The sequence below is a fragment of the Cryptomeria japonica genome, chromosome 9 (assembly GCF_030272615.1).
Source record: "Cryptomeria japonica chromosome 9, Sugi_1.0, whole genome shotgun sequence".
Taxonomy (NCBI): Eukaryota; Viridiplantae; Streptophyta; class Pinopsida; order Cupressales; family Cupressaceae; genus Cryptomeria; species Cryptomeria japonica.
The window spans coordinates 587,496,646-587,517,360 of NC_081413.1; the positions used below are offsets into that span (position 1 = coordinate 587,496,646).

At 38.4% G+C, this 20,715-nt stretch overlaps 1 protein-coding gene across 3 annotated transcripts in view; it reads left to right on the plus strand.

The window, feature by feature from the left end:
- LOC131052088 (uncharacterized) overlaps positions 1 to 20,715 on the plus strand; it is a 109,783-nt gene that overhangs the window by 41,420 nt on the left and 47,648 nt on the right. For all 3 annotated transcript variants that reach the window (XM_059210900.1, XM_057986677.2, XM_059210901.1), the window contains exons 10-12: positions 12,631 to 12,661; positions 12,838 to 12,884; positions 13,009 to 13,067. In XM_059210900.1, the coding sequence (XP_059066883.1) occupies positions 12,631 to 12,661; positions 12,838 to 12,884; positions 13,009 to 13,067 (137 nt within the window). The remainder of the gene's footprint in view (positions 1 to 12,630; positions 12,662 to 12,837; positions 12,885 to 13,008; positions 13,068 to 20,715) is intronic.

Consider the following 20,715-nt stretch of genomic DNA (forward strand, 5'->3'; position numbering starts at 1 on the left):
GTATGCCAAGATAAGTGTCACCATCAACCATACAAAGCACATCAACAATTGGCACCCATAAATTCAAAACTTCTGCTCCACTTTCCCAAAAATTGTTGTTTAATTGCTCTATGTTTTTCCCATTAGGACCATAAGAAAGTGCTGAATTTTCTCATTCATTGGAACAAATAACAGATTGTAAAGCTACTTTCTCTTCAATCACTCTTTTCAAAGTGATATAAAATGAAGCAAATCTTGTGTCACAAGGCCTCAACAACTCCCTAGATGCATGCCGGTTGTGAAGGTTCAGTGTGAGACGATGATTTCTTATGAAATTTGCAATTTCTCTCTCTCTCTCTCTCTATGAATTGCTTCATGCATCCACGAGAATTTATCCTAGCCATGAAGCAACAAATCCAAACAATAGGCTGCACATGGCCTCCAATATAATTGTGGGTACTTTTGGACAATCAGCTTCCCAATTCCCACACAATTTTCTGCACTATCAGTGACCACTTGAACCATATTTTTGACCCTGACTTCAAGAATGGCTTCCTCCAATATTTGAAAAATATTCTTTGGAGTTTTCTTTTGGGTCATGGTGTCAATCACCTTCAAGAACACAACTCCTTAAGGACAAGCTTCTAAAACATTATTTGATGGCCTTTGACATATATTTGACTACCCATCACTCAATATGGGCAACTTGTTACTCCATCTTTTGATATTAGCTAATTTCTCAGTCACTCCATCTTTTGATCTCAGCTAATTTCTCAGTCACTCCATCTTTTGACCTCTCCAAATAGTTGTTTCGAAGGCCTTTATAGATGTTGGTGTACCCTTTGCGAAACTTTGCAACTTTTTGAATTACATTTCAAAAATGTGAATCCTAACCACATTGAATGGAATGGCACTTGAATAAAATACATCAACTAATGTATCATCTACTTGTTTTCCTATTGATCTCCAAAAGTTGTTCAATGTTCCTCTCTCCTTCGATACACTGTGACCTTGTGTCATGCCCACTAGTCTAAACAAAATTCTAATCCAGTTTAGAGACAATTTCTTCTAAATCCTATTTTATTGGTAGATTGATACCACCTAATCATAGAAAGCAAGGATGTACCCCACTACCCCTGATCTTATTTATGGATCAACTTGTTACACTCTTTTGAACCATTTGTTTACTTTTCGAGTACAATGACTAATATCTCTTCTTTTGAGATATATGCAGATTGTGTTCTAACTTGATGGAATGTGCATCATCTTAGATCTAAATCTAGAACCAGAATTAGTGAGCCTTAGATGCAAGGTAGTGGATGGTGGATGGAATAGTCTTTATCGATTCTCCTTTGAAGATCATGTTTATTATCAAGCAATTATATATTTTTAATTGAACTGCTTATCAATGATAGAATTAATATCTTATTAAGATTTAGATGGGAGCTTAAAAAAACAATTAATTTCCATCTAAACATTTACTTTATTGTTCACATAATTCAGCTTGAGACGTATCTATCACTATCGAAGTGGTTTGACAGAAAGACGCATTATAACTCCTAGAGATACTAGTTTAGTTCAGGTCACCAATTTTAGACACAAGATTGAGTAAATGAAAAGAAAACATCGATACACATTTTCCTTTTATAAATATAACAATAAGATATTTAAAATTCTTGATAATTTTATCTTTACATTAATTAAATTTTATAATCAAAAGTTAAAGAAAATCATGCTAGAAATGCTAATTAACTTAAATTTAATTTCACTTAAACTCTACATACATGATAATCAATTGTAACCTTCTTTAATGTTTTTTTTTTGCTTAATTTATGACCCACACAAGACAACATCTCTAGCAATATGGCCTCTTACAATAAAGTCATTGAGTTCAAATTTTTCTATACTTAAAGCCAAGCATACTCGGGGATGCGTTTCCGGGTGAAACATACCTGTTTTGGGGATGGGTACTTGTCTGGAGTCGAGAGGAAGCTAGGAAATGTTTTCTTGGCGTTTCTAGTTTGCAAAATTTGGCGGAAACATATCCAAAGACTAGGGACGACACCAAAAACGTGAGGGGATGGTTGTTTGTCCCAAGGACGGTCAGGGACGTCCTAGATGTCCCTTGACAGTCTCAAGGATCATTGGTCGTCCTCCCACTTTTCTACGTGATTTATGAATCTATGAATAATAATATTTTGTTTTAGAACTAAAATATGATATAAATGCCACATTATTGGAATTACTAATGTCAGTTTACCATTGAAGGGATGTTGCATTTGATATCCTTCTCTATACCCAATTTCTGCACTTTAATTATAAATATATGATATTCATTATTGCATACGTTAGGTAATAAGTCACAGATCTTGAGTTTATTAAAGTTTATATAGTAGAATCCTATCCTTATATAGCTTTGAATTGAATCACCTAGCTGTATACTTTGCACCATTAGGTAACATCAAATCCAAAAAACATTGATAGTTGCAACTAGGGCTTTCTTGGACAAGGTGGGTTGACATTGTTTACTATGTAAATTTATGTTTCATTTATTTGATCTTTTGACGTGTTGTAATGTGACATTTGTTTTTTGTAATTGATTGGACTAGATATTATTGATTCTTCCAGTTAGAATACTATGAAAAATGAAGTGTTTTCATTCTTATACATAGTATTAAGTTACATCATATATATGAATTTATGAATTTCAACTCTCATTTATCAATATTATCCTATGAATATATTTGAAAATTGAAATTTCCCTATATATTTTAAATTTTCCCTATTTTTTATATAGTTGTCCCCTCTATTTTCTCCTTTGTCCCTTAAAATGGCAAAAAGAAATGTCTTGGAAACCCATTTCCCTATCCCCTAATTCCCCCATCTTAGAAACTCGGGGTAACAATGCTTAAAACATGATATTATACTTGAAATCATTTTGTTTAACTTATAATATTTTCTAACTACTTGTTAAACTATACACTATTTATAATATTTAACCATAATGTTGTAGAATGTAGGAAAAATAATTGCATAATATTGAAGGATACTATGTTTAACCTTAATGATGACCCTAATAATAATTAACATCATTAAAAAAATGTTGTTTTGATACACCAATATTAATATTACTAAAATTATGAGAAGCTGAACTTCCATTAGGGCTTATGCAAGGTGCCAAAACCCTAAAAAATATATCAAAAATCGCCTAAGTTGTGCAAGAGGAAGAAAATGATACAGCAACCTTTATAGGAGGCATTTGAACAAAGATATTGGGTCCGTTTGTTGATTCATTCAGTTGGGCATTGGGAGCTTAAGACTCTGGAGCATATTCTTTTGTTTCTTCATTATACTATAGATGCATAGTAGAGTATTAACATTCCAACGCCAGGGGATGGTTTGAAGAGGTGCTTAATGTTGTGTAGTGTTCCCTTCCTAACCAATTGACAAGGTGGACCATTAGTCTATTCAACTGAGATCTCATAGGCTATGAGTGGGGATTAGGGAACTTTGGAGGCAACTTATTCAGCTTTGTTGGCGGTATCTACTTATTTAGATGAGTTCCAATAGTTCGCTTGTGCATAATGCCTTTTTCTAGAGAGCTTTTGGGCAAGTTTCTAGTACTTACTATTTCTAGTAAGTTAGGATGGGTCATTGACAATGCTTGTGGTTAGTCTAGCTATTTTTAGAAGTGTTGGTGGGTGCATTTGAAATTGACATTTAGATATTTTATATGGTCCAGTGCTTTATTTTAAATAACTTAATGTATTAAAGTTAAATATAATATTTAACTTATGTTATTTAAATTTTATAAAGTTATAAAAAGGACCATGGGTGAACACATGTTGTTTTGAAAAGGGGACTCTGTTTGCCACATACGGTAAACGATTAAACGCGGAAAGCAAATGCACAGAACATAATGGAAATATATTAAAGAACCAGTTTCTGTATTAATTCAACAGTCCATGTACATCAAGTGCTTATAACATTACACCCAAATACCACTATCATGATGCCACTACGAAGGGAAGGTATTCAATATATAATATCCGAAGGGGTGCGACCAATTGTCGCGTCCAACTGCCCTTCGGGACGACTAACTAATTGACTATCGTAACTCATTATTACCAACGACAACACAAACATAATATGACAACATAACATAATGATTATTCCCGGCAACATCATCCCCCCCAAGAAAAGAAGTCGTCTCCGGATGACTTAATACAAAATAGAGATGACATTAAATAGAACCAAGGTAAAGAACTGCAGGAACTGCTAACGCCAGTCGAGCCCGAAACCCATACACCTGCTGCGTCCTCGCTTGAAAACTTTTTTCTGCTACCATCCGATGCTCAAGCGCAGATTTCACCATTAGTGCTTCCTTTGACATCACAATCCTCCTGTGCCTAAACCAAACTTGTCTGCAAACACGCTTTTCAGTCTCAGCCTCCACCAACTGCTACTCAAATGATACTGTCTCCCTAGCCAATTTGTCCTCGATAGCCACCCGCGCTACCCTCTCGGCATCCAACTCTTGAGTACGTTGAGCTAAGTCTCACGCTACTATTGCCTTCAACCTGGTGGTCAGCTCCTCTCGAGCCCTCTGTGCATCCACCAAGGCAACCTCATGTCCAGTCAAGACATACTTCGAGTTCCTCAAAGCGTACCATTCATGCTTGGAAGTGGCCACAACCTTATGGCACAAAGGCTAGGAGACGCCTCAAATCCTCCATCACACTCCCCAAAGGCTGATAACTGAACTGAATAACTCCCTGGTGCCGTACGACTTCGCGTTCTTGTAATTCAAACTCTGTTTGTTCGCAACCTCCAAATCCGTCTCCCTCTACGACTTATGGCTTCCCCACCAATGCTTAGCTTCAGGCTTCTTTCTCACAGTACGGAACAACCCCAACACTTATCGTGACTTCTCGAATGCCCTTCGCCCCAACTCCAAAAAGTGTATTGTAGCTCAAAAATAAACTGGGGGTTTGGGGGTAGTGCCCCCAGTGGGGTCGAGGGGCAGCGCCCTCGCCGCCAACACCAATTTAACACCTTCAGAACCACACGGAAGTCCATGGCGCACATCATTTTTGTGATATTTTAAGATGCCAAAAAACCTGCTTCTCCACTCTAATTTTTCAGTGTCCTGGCTCCAGACTCCATCGAATGATTTTAAATTTCGTCATCGTTTTTTTTTTATTTTTATTTTTTTTCCTAATCTAATTGTCGAGAGTCTTCGGCTCGGGTCCCGTGCCTCTGGGATCGCCCTTCATCCTTCTCGGTTTGCCTCGCCCGAGAGTCTCCCGCTTTGGTCCCGTGCCTCTCGAGTCACCTGCCCGGCCTCTCGAGTCCCCTTCCATCCTCTCGGGTCGCACTTCGGACTCTCGGGTGTCCTTCTGGCCGCTCGGGTCCCCTGTGCGCTTCTTGTGGTAGGGTTTCCATTTGGACCCGTTGATGCAAAGTCTATTTTCAATGGCCATCCAAAGACCTGGAACCATAAATTCTACAGGAACCACGGTCTCCTTCTCGTACATAAGAAGAAGAAGAATAATAAAGATTTTGAAGGTTGCGGCCTTCCACACAGGGTTCCAATCGTTGCCGACACGAATGATCTTGGGATTATCTATGTCACCGAGGTTTGGGGCGTCTCCCTTCCAATAATCTCTGTATTCCGGGAGGTACACCTCCTCTGTTACTTGCTCTGGTTCCTCTACTTCGAGCCTGTAGCTCTGGAGCGTTTCGTAATCCTCCATCTGCCAATGGAAGAGTCCGTTCAATGACCCTGTCTCATCCTTGGAGCACTCTCCTAGTTTGAGAATCCCTTCGTCGTTGGGCTCCCTGCAGCCCTGTCCTTCGTCCCTCAGGTCGCCTTCTCCTTCACCCTCCGATTCCGAAGATGATGTCAGTTCCTCATTAACCAACTGCGTCCCAAGGTCTATGATAAACTTCCTTCCTCCATTCTCCATAGATAGAGTGTTCTTCTTCCAGTTGTGGGTGGCCTTGGCTGCCACCAGCCACCCTCTCCCTAAGATCGCATCATACCCTTTTTTCTTTAGTGGGATTACCACGAAGTCCAATATGAAGGGTTGCGTCCCGATGGTAACTTGTTGGCCCATCAGTGTCCCGATGGGTTTGATTCCATGTTGATCTGCTCCCAACAGATTGAATGTAGATGGCCACAATGTCGGCTTCCCCAACTTCCGGCAGGTTTCTTCTGGAAGAACATTCACTCTTGATCCACCATTGATGATGGTATCGGTTAGAATGGTGCCAAGGATACCCATCTCCACAATGGCCGGGTTCCTTCCAGTGTTAACTACCAGCAACATGGGGTCTATTGCAGACCCCCCAGGAACATCTGTGCGGTGGTTGGTATTGGTGTGTGGTTGGGAGAGATTATTCAGCAACCCCGTTTGTAATTGAGTTTTCATCTGGAGGAGGTCGTGTACCTTCACAGGCACCTCCAGTTTTAAAATTTGATTTAGTATAGCCTCCTTCGCCTTCGGTCGGCTAGAAGTACCCGCCGTACCATTCGCCTTCCCCCTTTCTCATATCTCTTTCTCAATTTCTTCCCGTGCTTCCCGTACCCTTTGCTTCTCCGTCTTCGGGTCTGGGCACGTTGCTTGTCTGACTTGGGCGCGGGTTATGGCCAACACTTCCTCTTCTTTGGTTTCCTCGATATTGAGCAAGTTGAAGCCGGACTTCGGGCAGGTGGCGTCTTCGTGGTCTCCCGGTCCGCACGATTTGCACAAATATTGTGTGGCCTCTCCCTTCGAGCAGTCTCAAGCGAAGTGCCCCCACTGGTTGCACGCTCTACATTGTATCATCAGTTGGCCTTTGGAGTCGTATTGGATCCGGCTCCTTGTATTGTTATTGTTGTTTCGTCCCCCCCACCGGTTATCTTGGTAGCCTCCCGATGTTGCATTGTCGTTCGCCTGGGAGCTGCCAGTACCGCTTGATGTAGTTGGTTGTTCCTGCGTAAGCAATACTTGTTGGTTTCGTGTTTTCATGTTGTAGGGGCATTCCCTGGTGGGATGCCCCATCAACTGGCATATATCACAATAGGCCTTCTTTGGGCAGGAGCCTTTCGTGTGGCTGTCCGTCTTACATTCCATGCACCAAAGCTCCCCTTCGTCGGTCTTGCGCGGACCTCCCTTCATAACCTTTAGCTCTTTCATCATCCTCAGCATGTCCTTTTGCAGGGGTTGCTCTTTTTCGCTGGACTCGCCATCGCTGCTGCTTCCCTCGGAAGAGTCATCATCCTCGGACGAGCTATCCTTCTTTTTCTTCTTGGATGTCTTGGTCTCGCTCTCGAGATCCATCGCTCTATTATATGCATCGTCGTATGAGGTTGGTGGAACAATTTTCATCTTCTTCCAGAGGGAGCGTTTTAGTCCCTCCACGAACCGTCTCTTTTTCAAACCATCCGCTGGTTGATTCTCCATTTTCCCCAACAGTTCCTTGAGCCGCCGACTATAGGCTCAGACCGTCTCGTTCTTGTTCTGCTTTGTGCCATAGATTTTGGCTACTATTTCATTGTCGTCTCAAAGTAGGCGAAACTCTTTCTCGAAGGCTTTCCGCAGCGTGTCCCATGTGGCCACTGCAGTTTTATCAATATCCGAGTACTAGCCGATGGCAACTCCCCGCAATGTCGCTAGGAATTGTGTCATCCATTCGTCCTGGTTCGTGACACCATTGGCCGCTCATATGGTTTTGTAGTGCCTGACGGGATCCTCCTTCCCGTCGTCGGTGAATTTTTGCAGCTTCTGCCTATTGGCCATTGATGGGGGTTGTGTCCTCGGAGGTGGCTGTGTCTGTGGGGGTCGTGTCCCCGGAGGTGGCTGTGTCTGTCGTGCACCTGCGCCACTCCCTCCAGCACTGGTGGTGTTTCCTGCTTGAGTGACTGGGGGTACGGTATTTTGTCTGCCATGTGTTTGCGGCTCCTCCGTTCTCACCTGCGTTCGCTGCTAGCTACCTTCGGTGGTCCTCATTGCACGGCGTAAGGGATAAGTTCCTGAACTGATCCCGGGTCTCTTCGACCAAATTCCTTCGTAGCCTTGTTTCCTCCAAAAACTCTTCGTGGCTTCTCACCCTACGATGTTCTGGCGAAGCGTAGAAATTTTCCTCGGCTTCTGCACCCTTCGTGACACCTCCTTGGTTCCCTTCGGGCAACCCTTCGGCAGGTTGTCCTTCGGCAAATTGCCTCAACCTCCGTCTACGTTCTACTTGTTCTAGAATCAAGGCCCTCTGTGCGGCTTCTCACTCCTCACTTTTTGCCTTCTTATTTCTATCTTTGTTTAATAGGTTGGGCATTAATTCCCGTACATCTCCATAAATGGCAACAACACATAAAAATAGAACACTTCTTTATTAATTTATCTTGTCGGATGCAATTTGTGTCAATAGTAAGACACCATTATTATAGAATGTTCTTTATTTCTCTTGGAGGTTCAGGGTTCAATTTCCCCTTGGCCTTGTGCCATCATGCTCTGCTTCCAAGCGACGATTGTTTTCTTCGTACTGTTGGAGGGACTTGTTGGCGTCGCTCCTCACGAGCAATCTCCTCCAGGCGAGTTCGTTGTGCCAGTGATGCCTGTGCAAGCAATCGGGGGAGGTGGTTCATCAACCGATTCGCTGTGGGGCTAACTTCTAGTGCGGTCCACACTGCACTTGTTGGGACGTCAGCCTCCGTGGCCTCCCTTCAGACGTAGGTCTCGATGGCCACCTGAAGCAGGATTGAGAATTCCCTCGTTGCAGTGTCTTCTCCGTTGTAGAGCTTTGTTTGTGCGTCGTCGGCCTCTGGGTTAATCTCACCAACGGGTAGGCCCATCGTGTCCGTGTGCCATCCGCTTCTTCCTTTCTTGAGTATGTCTAGGCAACGGCGCCAAATGTTTGCCACATATGGTAAACGATTAAACGCAGAAAGCAAATGCACAGAACACAATGGAAATATATTAAAGAACCAGTTTCTGTATTAATTCAACAGTCCATGTACATCAAGTGCTTATAACATTACACCCAAATACCACTATCATGATGCCACTACGAAGGGAAGGTATGCAATATATAATACCCGAAGGGGTGCGACCAACCGTCGCGTCCAACTGCCCTTCGGGACGACTAACTGATTGCCGTAACTCATTATTACCGACGACAACACAAACATAATATGACAACATAACATAATGATTATTCCCGGCAACAGACTCCTAGTAGTTGGCGCCCAAGCTGAGGGAGACAAGAATATAAAGTAAATTAAAATAAAATATTGTTCTTCTTGTAGGGCATGGGTTTTAGGGTTTTGCCTCTTTTGGCGATGTTATAAGCTGTTTTGGAGCCAATTTTCATTAGTGGAATTTGAAGTTTTTGTCGTAACTTCATTGGAGATAGCTTCTTCTTGGTTTGTGAGGACAAAACCCTTGCAGGCAACATCTTCCATGCTGTTGAGAGAAATAATTTAGGAAATTTGGAGGTGTTTTCACTCAAGAAACACAACTAGGCTTATAGTTGAGATTGAGTAATTAGTTCATAGACTTTATTGCAGATCTTCTGGATTGTTGAGCATATTAAGGAAGTTTGGGTGACTGAAATAGAGTCTTTGACATCCCTTTGCTGCAAAGAAAGTAAAATATTTGGTTTATGTCCATTCCAACTTGTACCTGCTATCATAAAAGGAGGTTGACTATTAGGAAGGGGTGATGAATTTAGATAAAGCCCTCCAGTGTGCCAACTTTGATGCATTTGTTTTATAGCTTGCTAGAGTCAATATAAATGACAGCGAGTCTCTTACACATGATGTTCTTGTAGCTAGTGGGAGAGGCACTACAATAACATATGATTCAAATGAAGTTGAACCAAGTGATCACTTAGATCTAGATACTTTTGATGGAGAAGAAGACACAATTTTTCGATTGTATTTAACATTTTCAAGTTTTGTAGTGAGTTGACATATAGATATATTATTTATGATATAACATTGAATGAATTTTGAAATGTTTTATCAATTCTGTTATTTAACATATTTTTAGTATCAAGTATCAAATATAATATATATTAAAAATGATATATAGTCACTACAGTCACTGGTGTATATCTTGAAGTCCTTTTTAATATATATACAATCCTACTTGTATGCCATATTAGCATACTTGAATCTCGAACCCAAACCCTAGTTCACACTTGTACTAGCAACTTAAGCCTTTTATATGCTTGGAAAGAAAGGGAAAAAAATCCACTAACATGTAAACTCAAAATTCCACAAAATCGCTTTTTGAATCCCCTATAAACTTCTTTCAATTTGCTCAACGATGTTGAAATGCTAGTGTTCTTTTTTTAGATGGGTAGATAGGGCCTATAAAGCCACAAATTTATGGTTTTTTTAACTTTTTATTTTTACTGCATTTTTTTCATGTACCCTATGTAGTGTGAGGCTTTGGCACAAACTTTTTCAGTAAGTAACCCAAAATTCACAAAAACTATAGACAATTCATTAGAAAAACTCAATAAGTAAACCTAAAAGAAAATCACGATTTAAAAAGTGGCAAGGACTCACCAAGTAGTTAAACTATGCTAATTATAACATGTGTTACATAGGAACACTTCCCCACCCCTCCACCTAGCATCTCTATTATTGTCTCTCTTGCCATTCTTGAGACAACATGATGGAAGTGTTTGTTCTCCAATCATCCTTTATCCATAGGGAAACTAGGGACACATCCTAGAAATGTTAACCCCCAAGGTGTGGTATTTTGGGGAAGTTTTGGCTGACCTTGGGGCAGCGTGGGAACGTTTGTGACATACCTCAACCATCTCATGGGTGCTCAAACATTCTTTGATTTTTTAATTTAAATTAAAAGAAGTGTTGGTGTTGGAAATAAGCCACACCCGGACCGACGATGGACTGGTCCAAGAGGGGCCAGTAGCTCAGTGGTAGAGCACTCCAGCAGCGTATGGAAGGTCCTAGGTTCGAGTTCTAGCTGGTCCATGTCTCAACATGGTATTAGAGCCAGGTCCAGTCTAGGAGCCCCAAGCACATGAGAGGTGTGGCTTAAGGGGGGGTGTTGGTGCTGGAAATAAGCCACACCCGGACCGACAATGGACTGGTCCAAGAGGGGCCAATAGCTCAGTGGTAGAGCACTCCAGCAGCATATGGAAGGTCCTAGGTTCGAGTCCTAGCTGGTCCATGTCTCAACAAGAAGAATAGTCAATTTTTTAAAATGCCAATTAAAAAAGGTGTGGGGAGCCTACAATCTCTCACATGCCTTTAATGAACCTTAATCAAAGCAGTTATGGTTTTTTGTAGATTTTGGAGCTTGGCTAAAAGTTGTAAAATTATGAAACATGGCATGCCATGAAGGTCCATGTGGCTGTGAAGGCCTATTTTGGGCTTGGTGACAGGGGTACTGCCCCCAAACCTTACAAAGGGTCCTGCTCCTAGATAGCTGCTTTGCTTTTAAGGAGAAAAAATGTTTTGGACTGCATCGGATAGAAAGCAACTTTTTTGTTTTGAGTTTGTTTCTATTATATCCTTAGTAATTGAATTCCACTTATAATTCTGGTTTGCCTAGTCAATCTCAATTTTCATTGATGGTTTTTATGATATAAACTATTTTAACTCATCCTTAGCATTTATTATTTGACAATTGAAATTGCTCAGTTACCAACTGTGTTCTCAACTTTGTATTCAATCTTGTACATTTTGTGCTGCAGGGATTGGTTAGGGTCTCATTGGATGAGTCACAACTTGATATAAAGAGTGACCAAGGGTTAGCATCTGATATTGATATTGAAAGCCCAAATAAGGCATTGACATCAAATTCAATGCATTATATAAATGTCTAAACCTTAATTTTGATGTCATGTACAGCCAAACTTATAAAAATATAGGTACATTTTTATATTTCCAGATTGAAGTCCTTGAAATGTGTCGTCCTGTCCCATGCTGTCACTGCCCTTGAAATGCTGTGGAACATAGATTGTAACTTAACCTATCTACCCTCTGAACTGTCTACAAAGCCTAGACCAGATTTCACAGAGAAAGTAAGAGTTAGTTGCTTCTTCAATAGGCCTAGTAGTGAAAGCAAGAATGGATATGACACATAGGTAATGCATGAGTTGAATGGTGACAAGAATAGATAGTGCTACATACCTTTAGAATTTCAACAATACAGAATAGCTACAAGCTTTTGACAGTCGATCCTAACAAAATTTTATGTTGCTACTTGCATTAGAAAGGGAAAATTACAAAGAGATGCTCAGATAATCAGTGACAACGTGAAAGAAAGGCAGTAAACTATACTTTTTGTTGCAATTTCATTTATCTTAAGATAGTTTAACCTTTCAGAGAGATCATTCTCTCTGCAGTTAGAAGAGCTTCAATTTTTTTAAATAGTTTTAGCATGCCATCCCATTCCTAGAATTATGGTTTTCTAAAAAATATGTCTACTCTTATGGAAGCACAGACAGAAGCAGACATGATATCTATCCTTTTTATCATGGGGAGAAAAACTCGAAAAATGTGTTACCCTTCAATTTTTCTTCTTTACAGTGCTTGCCTTTATTGACATATGTGGCTATTTGTATTTAATTTTACGATTTAATTTCTTGCAAAGGCCACTAAGAGAATTTTGACTCACCTTTTGTGGACAGGGTATTATTGCAGGCATCAATGCTCTACTTGGTAAGTAGTTGATCTTTTTGGAAAATGGTTCCAGTTTTGGATCACTCTTCTCATGTTTGAGTATGATGTTGTAAATAGTAATTAGGATATCTGGAAATTCCTGTTTAAAGATTTTGAATCATTATTACAATTCTATCTGTTACAAGCTTAATGCTACCATTTTTCTGTGATTGCAGAGTGGGAGAAGACATTACAACTTATAGGCTTTATTGGCCTTGCACAGGTACTTTCTGACCAAGACTGGTCATGTCTATTCAATTTTTATATAAAGGCTCATCTATAGCATGCCCAACCCAGTACCTTCCCAATTCAATCCCCTAAATTGTAGATTGGATATTTTTGAACAGGTGGTATATAGACGAATTAGTTCATATGAAAATTCAGATGATCTGAAAGCTGACATCAGGTAATTTTATACCCAGGACTGGAGGGTGTAGTCAAGTAATTTTCCTTAAGTCTCTTGGTGTTCTTTTCAATTAGAGATTAATTTATATGCAACCAGATTGCATGTTATCCTAAAATAACATAATCCTAGTATGCTTGTAGTTGTGGGCATTGGTGCAGTTCTAAACACATAAGCATTCAACTCATTGTGTAGAATTTTAAAGTAAATCCCCCACAGGCTATGGTAATCTGATATTTAGTATGAAAGAAAATTATGAAAGGATCAAAATATTTTAGCTCAAAGAAAAGGCATGGTTTTACCTTTCAAAATTTGTATTTTAAAGGGAGACATTATTTTTAGCTGTTCCACCTTGTTTGTCATTTTTGTTCAGAGAGCTTCAAAACAGACGTGATCAGCTTTCTATTGACCAATCTACATCCCAGTAGAGCCATTCATAGGCTGTTATTTTGCTTCTTGCAATGAATTATAATCTCAGTTGCCTCCTATGATACAGCTAGTTGCTAGACCCGATAATTTAAATGAGCTGGAGAAAAACGTGAAGCAGCTCTTTGGATAGTCTGAATGAATACGTGTAGGCACATACCTATAGAATTTGGTAATTTACAAAGTTTCAATATCTCTACCCACTTAAGCTATACGATAGAAAGAGAAGTTTGACTCACCAATAGATTATCCTGCATTCTAATTTTAGAATTGAAGAAACATCATGACAAAACACCATGCAGATTTTCTGAACCATGGTCACCTTCTCATCCATTAAAAATAAAGATACTGAGAGAAGTCTGGCCCACCAGTAGGTTCTCCTGGATTGCAATTTAGAATTGAAGAAACATGATGACAACGTACATCATAAATTTTCTGATTCATGGTTGGCTTCTCATCCATATTAATTAAATCCTAAGCGGGATGGGCATCATTTGCCAAGGGGTTTGAGACACAGAAGGTTATTAGCTAGCAGTTTGTTTGATAAAAATATTCTAGTGATAGCAGAATTTAACGAGTTTAAACTTTCTTGTTGAAATTGTTAATCAGTCTCAAAGGAATAATTCCCCCGTATTATCTTCCTAACTCTATCAAAGTGGTTCATGTAACAACGTTAAACTGTTACTTAGATACAGTTTATCTTGTTTACAGTTCTGACCTAGGAGATTGGGTAGAGTCTTTTACCATGATGCAATGCATTCTCGGAATTGCAAAATGCTTTGAAATTCTGAATGAATATCATTATGCTCACTTCTAATGTATCCAGTTCGAAAATGCAGGAAGATAAATCAAGATAATATGTAATAATAATATAATGGAGATTGTCAACACATGATTCCTAGGGTCATAAGAAGATCAAAGAAAGAAAAAAGTAAATGATGCAGACTTTGAATATAATACTCCACCAATAAATTATAAAATCGACAACCCCTTCTAGTTCATATGAATTCAAAGCTAAAATTGATATTCGAATTCTTTCCAATTCAAAATTTCACTCCAACAGGCTCTATGGTTTTCTCATGGTACACCAATTAAAGAGAAAAATCTCAGCATGTAACATCCTTCCCAGCATTACCAAACAAGTTATAGAAAAATCAGAATGTCATTTTTTGATCTAATTCTGATCTCTGTTAACCTGAAATCAATTATGATTGATTTTAATTTCCTCAAACATATTTAAATCATTATTACCTATTCATTCTCAGCATGTTTTGCAATTTGCACTCCAATAATTCACTAGTTACTTCCTACGGTTGATCACACCTTTGGAGTCTAGACTTTCCACTAATTCAATGACGCTTCCTTTGAAAGATATCTATAGGTAAACAGCCATCAAAATTTAATTAGATGCATTATCACACTTTGCCCAACCCATTTCATTTTCCAATTCTCAATTTGTGAAGTCTGATTACTTGAGGAACAACTTAAACTTGCCTTGGCTAACTCTGATTTATTGCATGATTAACTTTATTACAAGCTAACATACATGCAAGGATCAACTTGGACATCAGAAAAATCCAAATGTGAGGTCTAACCTCAATTTAGTTTAATGCATTATGATCTCTAGGATTTGTTTTCTGCTTTAAAATTTGACGGATACAATATGATTATTCAGTTAGACTTAATTGCGTTGATCAGGTAAGATTATGTAGTTGTGTGGTTTTTTTTTTAAATGCTTGTTTAACTGCGGGCAATGATTTGCCCTCCCAACTATAGACAATACATGATTGTCTACCCTGAGCATAGATTGTCTAATTTGATCTGCCAAATGATATTGATTTGTACTTGGATTGTATATATTGAATTGGTCCTTTGAGAGACAAATGCAACACATATGTATACCCGGACAGATACCTTCAACCATCACGACTTCTCCACATGTTGGCTTCTAATCGACACACCTCATATTAGAACAGATTCACATCTTAATCGGTTTAGTACAAACACGTCTTAATTAAATGTGTCTTATAACCCAGAAGCAAATTTAAACAATTAAATTGTCTAAGGACAAAAGACCGATTAGACAATTTAATGGTCTATGTCGGCTCACAAAGATTCTGACTGGCGCTATCACATTATCACTCCCTCTTAGATTGGGAGGAATCCTTCTCAATCTCTACAAGTCACATCACCTCATCGTGATGACTAACACAATGACTACACTCGTGTGAATGAAGGAAGTGTAATAACTAATATCCCTATATAAATATTAATATATAATCAAATTCTTATCTTATTTCTACATTTATTAGACTGATATCAATATGTAATACATCTATATTAACATGGATATATTTCTTATCTCAATAATCAATTAAATTTAGTCAATTATCTTATCTTATTACTCTATTTCTTATATGATTAATTTCCATGTTATATAATTTATGATCAATGTCTAATGATTAATTTCAATTTATAAACAATAATATTTAATATCAAATTAACTAAGAGCCATGATTTATCAATTTAGAAAGGGCATGATTTATTTGTATATGAAAACGGATTAATTAGGAAGACTGAAACGGTGACCAAGGAATGTGAAAAGGTGCAAGGTAAGTGGACAGCTAACAGCCACGTCTCTTGCAACATAACTCTCAATACCCATCGAGGAGTATATAAGAGAATTGTTTCAACTAACGGAAAGGGTAAGAAAAAGGAATGCTGAAGGGTACGAGGGGAATTACAGAGAAAGATCATTGAAGAATCAGATCTGGGTCTAGATATTCATGTCAGACAGCTGTAAGGCATTAATACAGGTATGTTCTAACTGTGGGAAATAAAATATATAATTTCGAAATATCTAAACTAATGTAGATATATCGTGATAGTAATAAGTTTTATATATATATTGATATATATTGTTTAATATATAGTATATATGATATGAAGGAGGTATATGATAAGTAATGCACACACTATATATATATCTGAATTAATGACTGTAAGATGTATATTTGTTCAATCTATTTTATATTATAACTATACTTAATTTGTAACTAGATTTATGCATCTATTATTGATAATTTATTAAGGTATCTGATTATGAATTTAAATTTTAAATTCATGCCTATGTTATTAAAGATGATATGTTGCTGGATTTTGATCCTGAATCTTTGCTAATGCCTACAAAGGATAGGGAGTTTGTGGAGGGAGAGGTAGAGTAATTCGGTCACTCGATGGATGTCATGTCCCCTAACAAATGATTGAATAATGTATCAAAAATATTAATTATATTATATAAATCCTCCCATTTGTTTATATAAATAATTAATATTCACTTGCATTATGATTAAAAGACATTATCTTATATCTTTCTGATTAGCACCGTAAATAGTATTAACTATTACGGGATTTCTAACTACTTGATGCAATAAAAGGATGGATGGGAGCCGAGATAAAGGGGCGGATTATATACACAGTTTCAAGTGAAGATTGATCTCTCTAGGAGATATAAAGTATTAAACAAGAGAATTCCTTTTGCTAGCTTAACTGGCCTATTGGAAGCAGAGTATGCGAAGTAATACGCAGCGGGAGTATTGGCTGACACCGTGGCTAACAGCACTCTAACGTCTCCACCAATCTATCGGGAGATTAACCGAAGGGCATGCCATTAAACCTTGCGGAGATTACCCACACCTCCACCAATCTATCTGGAGATTGACAGATAGGCACGCCATTAATCAACGCGGAGTTTATGCGAAGGCACAACAATCTACACCGCGTCAGAAGAACCCAGTATCGGGTCTAGTCAACACGAACATTAGTTCATGCACGTGAAACAGAGGCTCATCGATTAGGTTATTTCTGTCTGCAAACACGAGGATCATAGGAGTGATAGAAGCAACATGGAGTTGGTTGGCTTCAGGAGAGCCAATGCGAAACCCGATATCGGGTATCATTTCGGGATCAATGCAGACACAAGGAATCACATCGGGGAAGAACGTGATGGAAGCAATATTGTCGTGTTGCATCTGAAGAGGATTCCAATCTAAAGGTATCCCTCAATGCACATCCAAAGGGTCGTGGACTGGGAGTGACAACATATAACCAAGAAGACTGCCAGACATGTTCATGGTGAAATCCTGATCAGCAACTGATAACCAACAGATCAAGATGGGGGGCATCTACAATTTTACTATGGCTACCAAGTGCACTATTTTGTATTCATTCTAAAATAATGAATGTTTATTTTGTCAGTAAATGAAGTACCAGCCAAAGGGATTGAAACTGAGTTATGTTTATGAGACAAATGTCACTATGTGAATCAATTTCATTACTCTGTTTGATGAATTGAACATAAACCCAATAGATAATTAAGGGAATTTTACAGTGGTATTAGAGCTTTTTGCATCCTGCTAGCCTGTAGGGTATCGAAATTTCATGAAAACTTAATGCACAATTGAGTATGCACCAGGGAAATTATAATTTCCGAAGTACTAGGGCCTGTCAGAATAGATTTCCAAACTCTCCTTTAGCACAAAATAGTTCATCTATTCCATTTGAAATTGAGGATAGCCACCCAGAAACTGATGAGGAACTTATCTTTGGCAACAACATGGGAGACCCAGATAACAATAGGGATCTATTGGCTGCGCTAATCAGAAGTCAGCAAGATATGCAAGATAACGTTAATAGAATGACCAACTTGATGACCCAATTTATGGCCAATAATATAAATCAGCACCAAAATAATGGAAGACAGAATAATCAACATCAAAATAATGGGGGAAACAATGGGGGTAGAGATGAACAGTCAGTTAATAATCAACCAGAAAGAATCGGAACAGCTAGACCATTTATGCCTACATTTACTGCTAGAAACCAGCCACCTGAAAATGAACCTACAATAAGAGAAATACAGGAAGAAATACATCAGGGCTGGTTAGGTTCCGGCGAAGAATTCAGATCATCAATGACATTTAGAGAATATTGAGATGTCAGAATGAAACATAGGCCAAGAGGACGGCGAGGAAATAACAGTGAATTACAAAGAAAAATTGGGGAAATGTCCATTCCTTATTTTGATGGTTTAGGTAAGACAACTGCTCGGGCTTGGGTGCAAAAATTAGATACATACTTCCAATTAAATCCTATGTTAGAAGAAGAGGCAATTAAATATGTTGCATTACATCTTGACGGTGTAGCACATGAATGGTGGCATCATGGACAAATAACCTTGGGTCATAATTTGATAGGCACTTATGTTGAGTTCATTGAGAAACTGATTGATAGGTTTGATTCGAAAGATCTTGAATTACATCTTAAGGATTTGACTCAGCTTAAGCAAACTGGAACAGTTGAACAATATATTTCTGAATTTGAAAAATTGGTTGTTTTAGTTACTGAAATTTCAGAAAGACACAAGATTGTGATATTTATAGATGGATTGTTTGATTCCCTCAAAGGCTCAAAGGGTGGGTTAAATCCTTAAACCCCCTTACTCTACAAACAGCTGTCAAAAGAGCAAGAGAATTAGAACCATCTTAAAAAGGAAAACTTTTTAACAAAGGACCTCCTCCTAAACCGGAAAAGGACAAGCAACCTTTCAACAAAGATAATATCCCTAAAAACAGGCTAGATAAATAGGAAAGAGAAGAGCTCAGAAGGGAAAAACTATGTTTCAGTTGTAGGGAAGCATGGCAGCCTGGACATAGATGCTTAGGGAAGGGGAAAATTCATTATATTGAGGTTATGTCTGACAGTGAGGATGAAGAGAATGTTGATCCTAACATAGAACGAACACCTCAAAATACTGAGCCAGACGCAGGTAGCAAACAAGGAGAAGGAGTAATAGCATCCATAACAGGAACCCCACATTATAATATTTTCAAAATTAGAGGAGTTTTGAATGGACAATGTGTAATTGTTATGCTTGATAGTGGTTCTACTCATAATTTTATAGATGCAGCACTTGTGGAAAAACGTGGTTTGTAGACTGAAAAACATGAGGGATTTGATGTTAGAGTAGCAGGTGGAACTAATTTGTCTAGCACTCATAAAGTTCCTAAATTGAATATTACTCTTGGCAATTACACTGTTACTGATGATTTCTATGTGATTGATTTGGTTGACACTAATGTTGTCTTGGGCATACAGTGGATGGAAACATTAGATGAATATACACAGAGCTTTAAAAGAATGGAATTCTCTTTTAAAATTGATGATAAGAAGGTAGTCCTTCGTGGTATGTCTAACAGTGGCCCCAGGATCGTTAGTGCGAAAAGAACGGAAGTTATTTTCAGACATGGAGATGTGGCATGGTTAGCACAATGTTTAATCTCCAACAAGGTATCAAGTTTTGAATCCAAATCTTATGGAAATGATTTGTTAACAGTATTAGACTCACATCATGTGGTTTTTAGTGATATTCCTCCAGGAGTCTCACTTGACAGAGGTTTTGAACATACTATTGAATTAGAAGAAGATGCTAAACCCGTGATTACTACTCCTTATAGACACCCTAAAACATTCAGGGATGAAATAGAAAAGGCAATTAAGGAGTTATTGGATATGGGACATATCAGACCTAGTTCTAGTCCTTTTGCTTCGTCTGTAGTGTTGGTCAAAAAGAAGGATGGAACTCTTCGAATGTGTATTGATTACAGAGCTCTTAACAAGAAAACAATAAAAAACAGGTATCCAATTCCTCGAATTGATGAATTGTTAGATGAATTGCATGGTGCTGTATATTTTTCTAAAATTGATTTGAGATCAGGGTATCATCAGATTAAGTTAAGAGAACAAGACATTCATAAAACTGCTTTCTGTTGTCATTATGGTCATTTTGAATTTTTGGTTATGCCATTTGGTTTAACAAATGCTCCGGCAACATTTCAGTCCTGTATGAACCATATTTTTAACAAATAGTTAAGGAAATTTTTGCTAGTATTCTTTGATGATATATTGATTTATAGCAGAACTTGGGAAGAGCATTTGAAACATATTGATGTAGTTATTGGTATTATGGAATCACAATCGCTGTATGCTAAGGCGTCTAAATGTGAATTTGGAATGATTGAAATTTTGTATTTAGGGCATATGATCAGTGCAACAGGGGTACAAGTTCATCAAGAAAAGATAAGAGCCATTTTGGATTGGCCACCACCACAGAACCTTACAAAATTAAGGGGATTCTTTGGTTTATGCAGTTATTATAGGAGGTTTG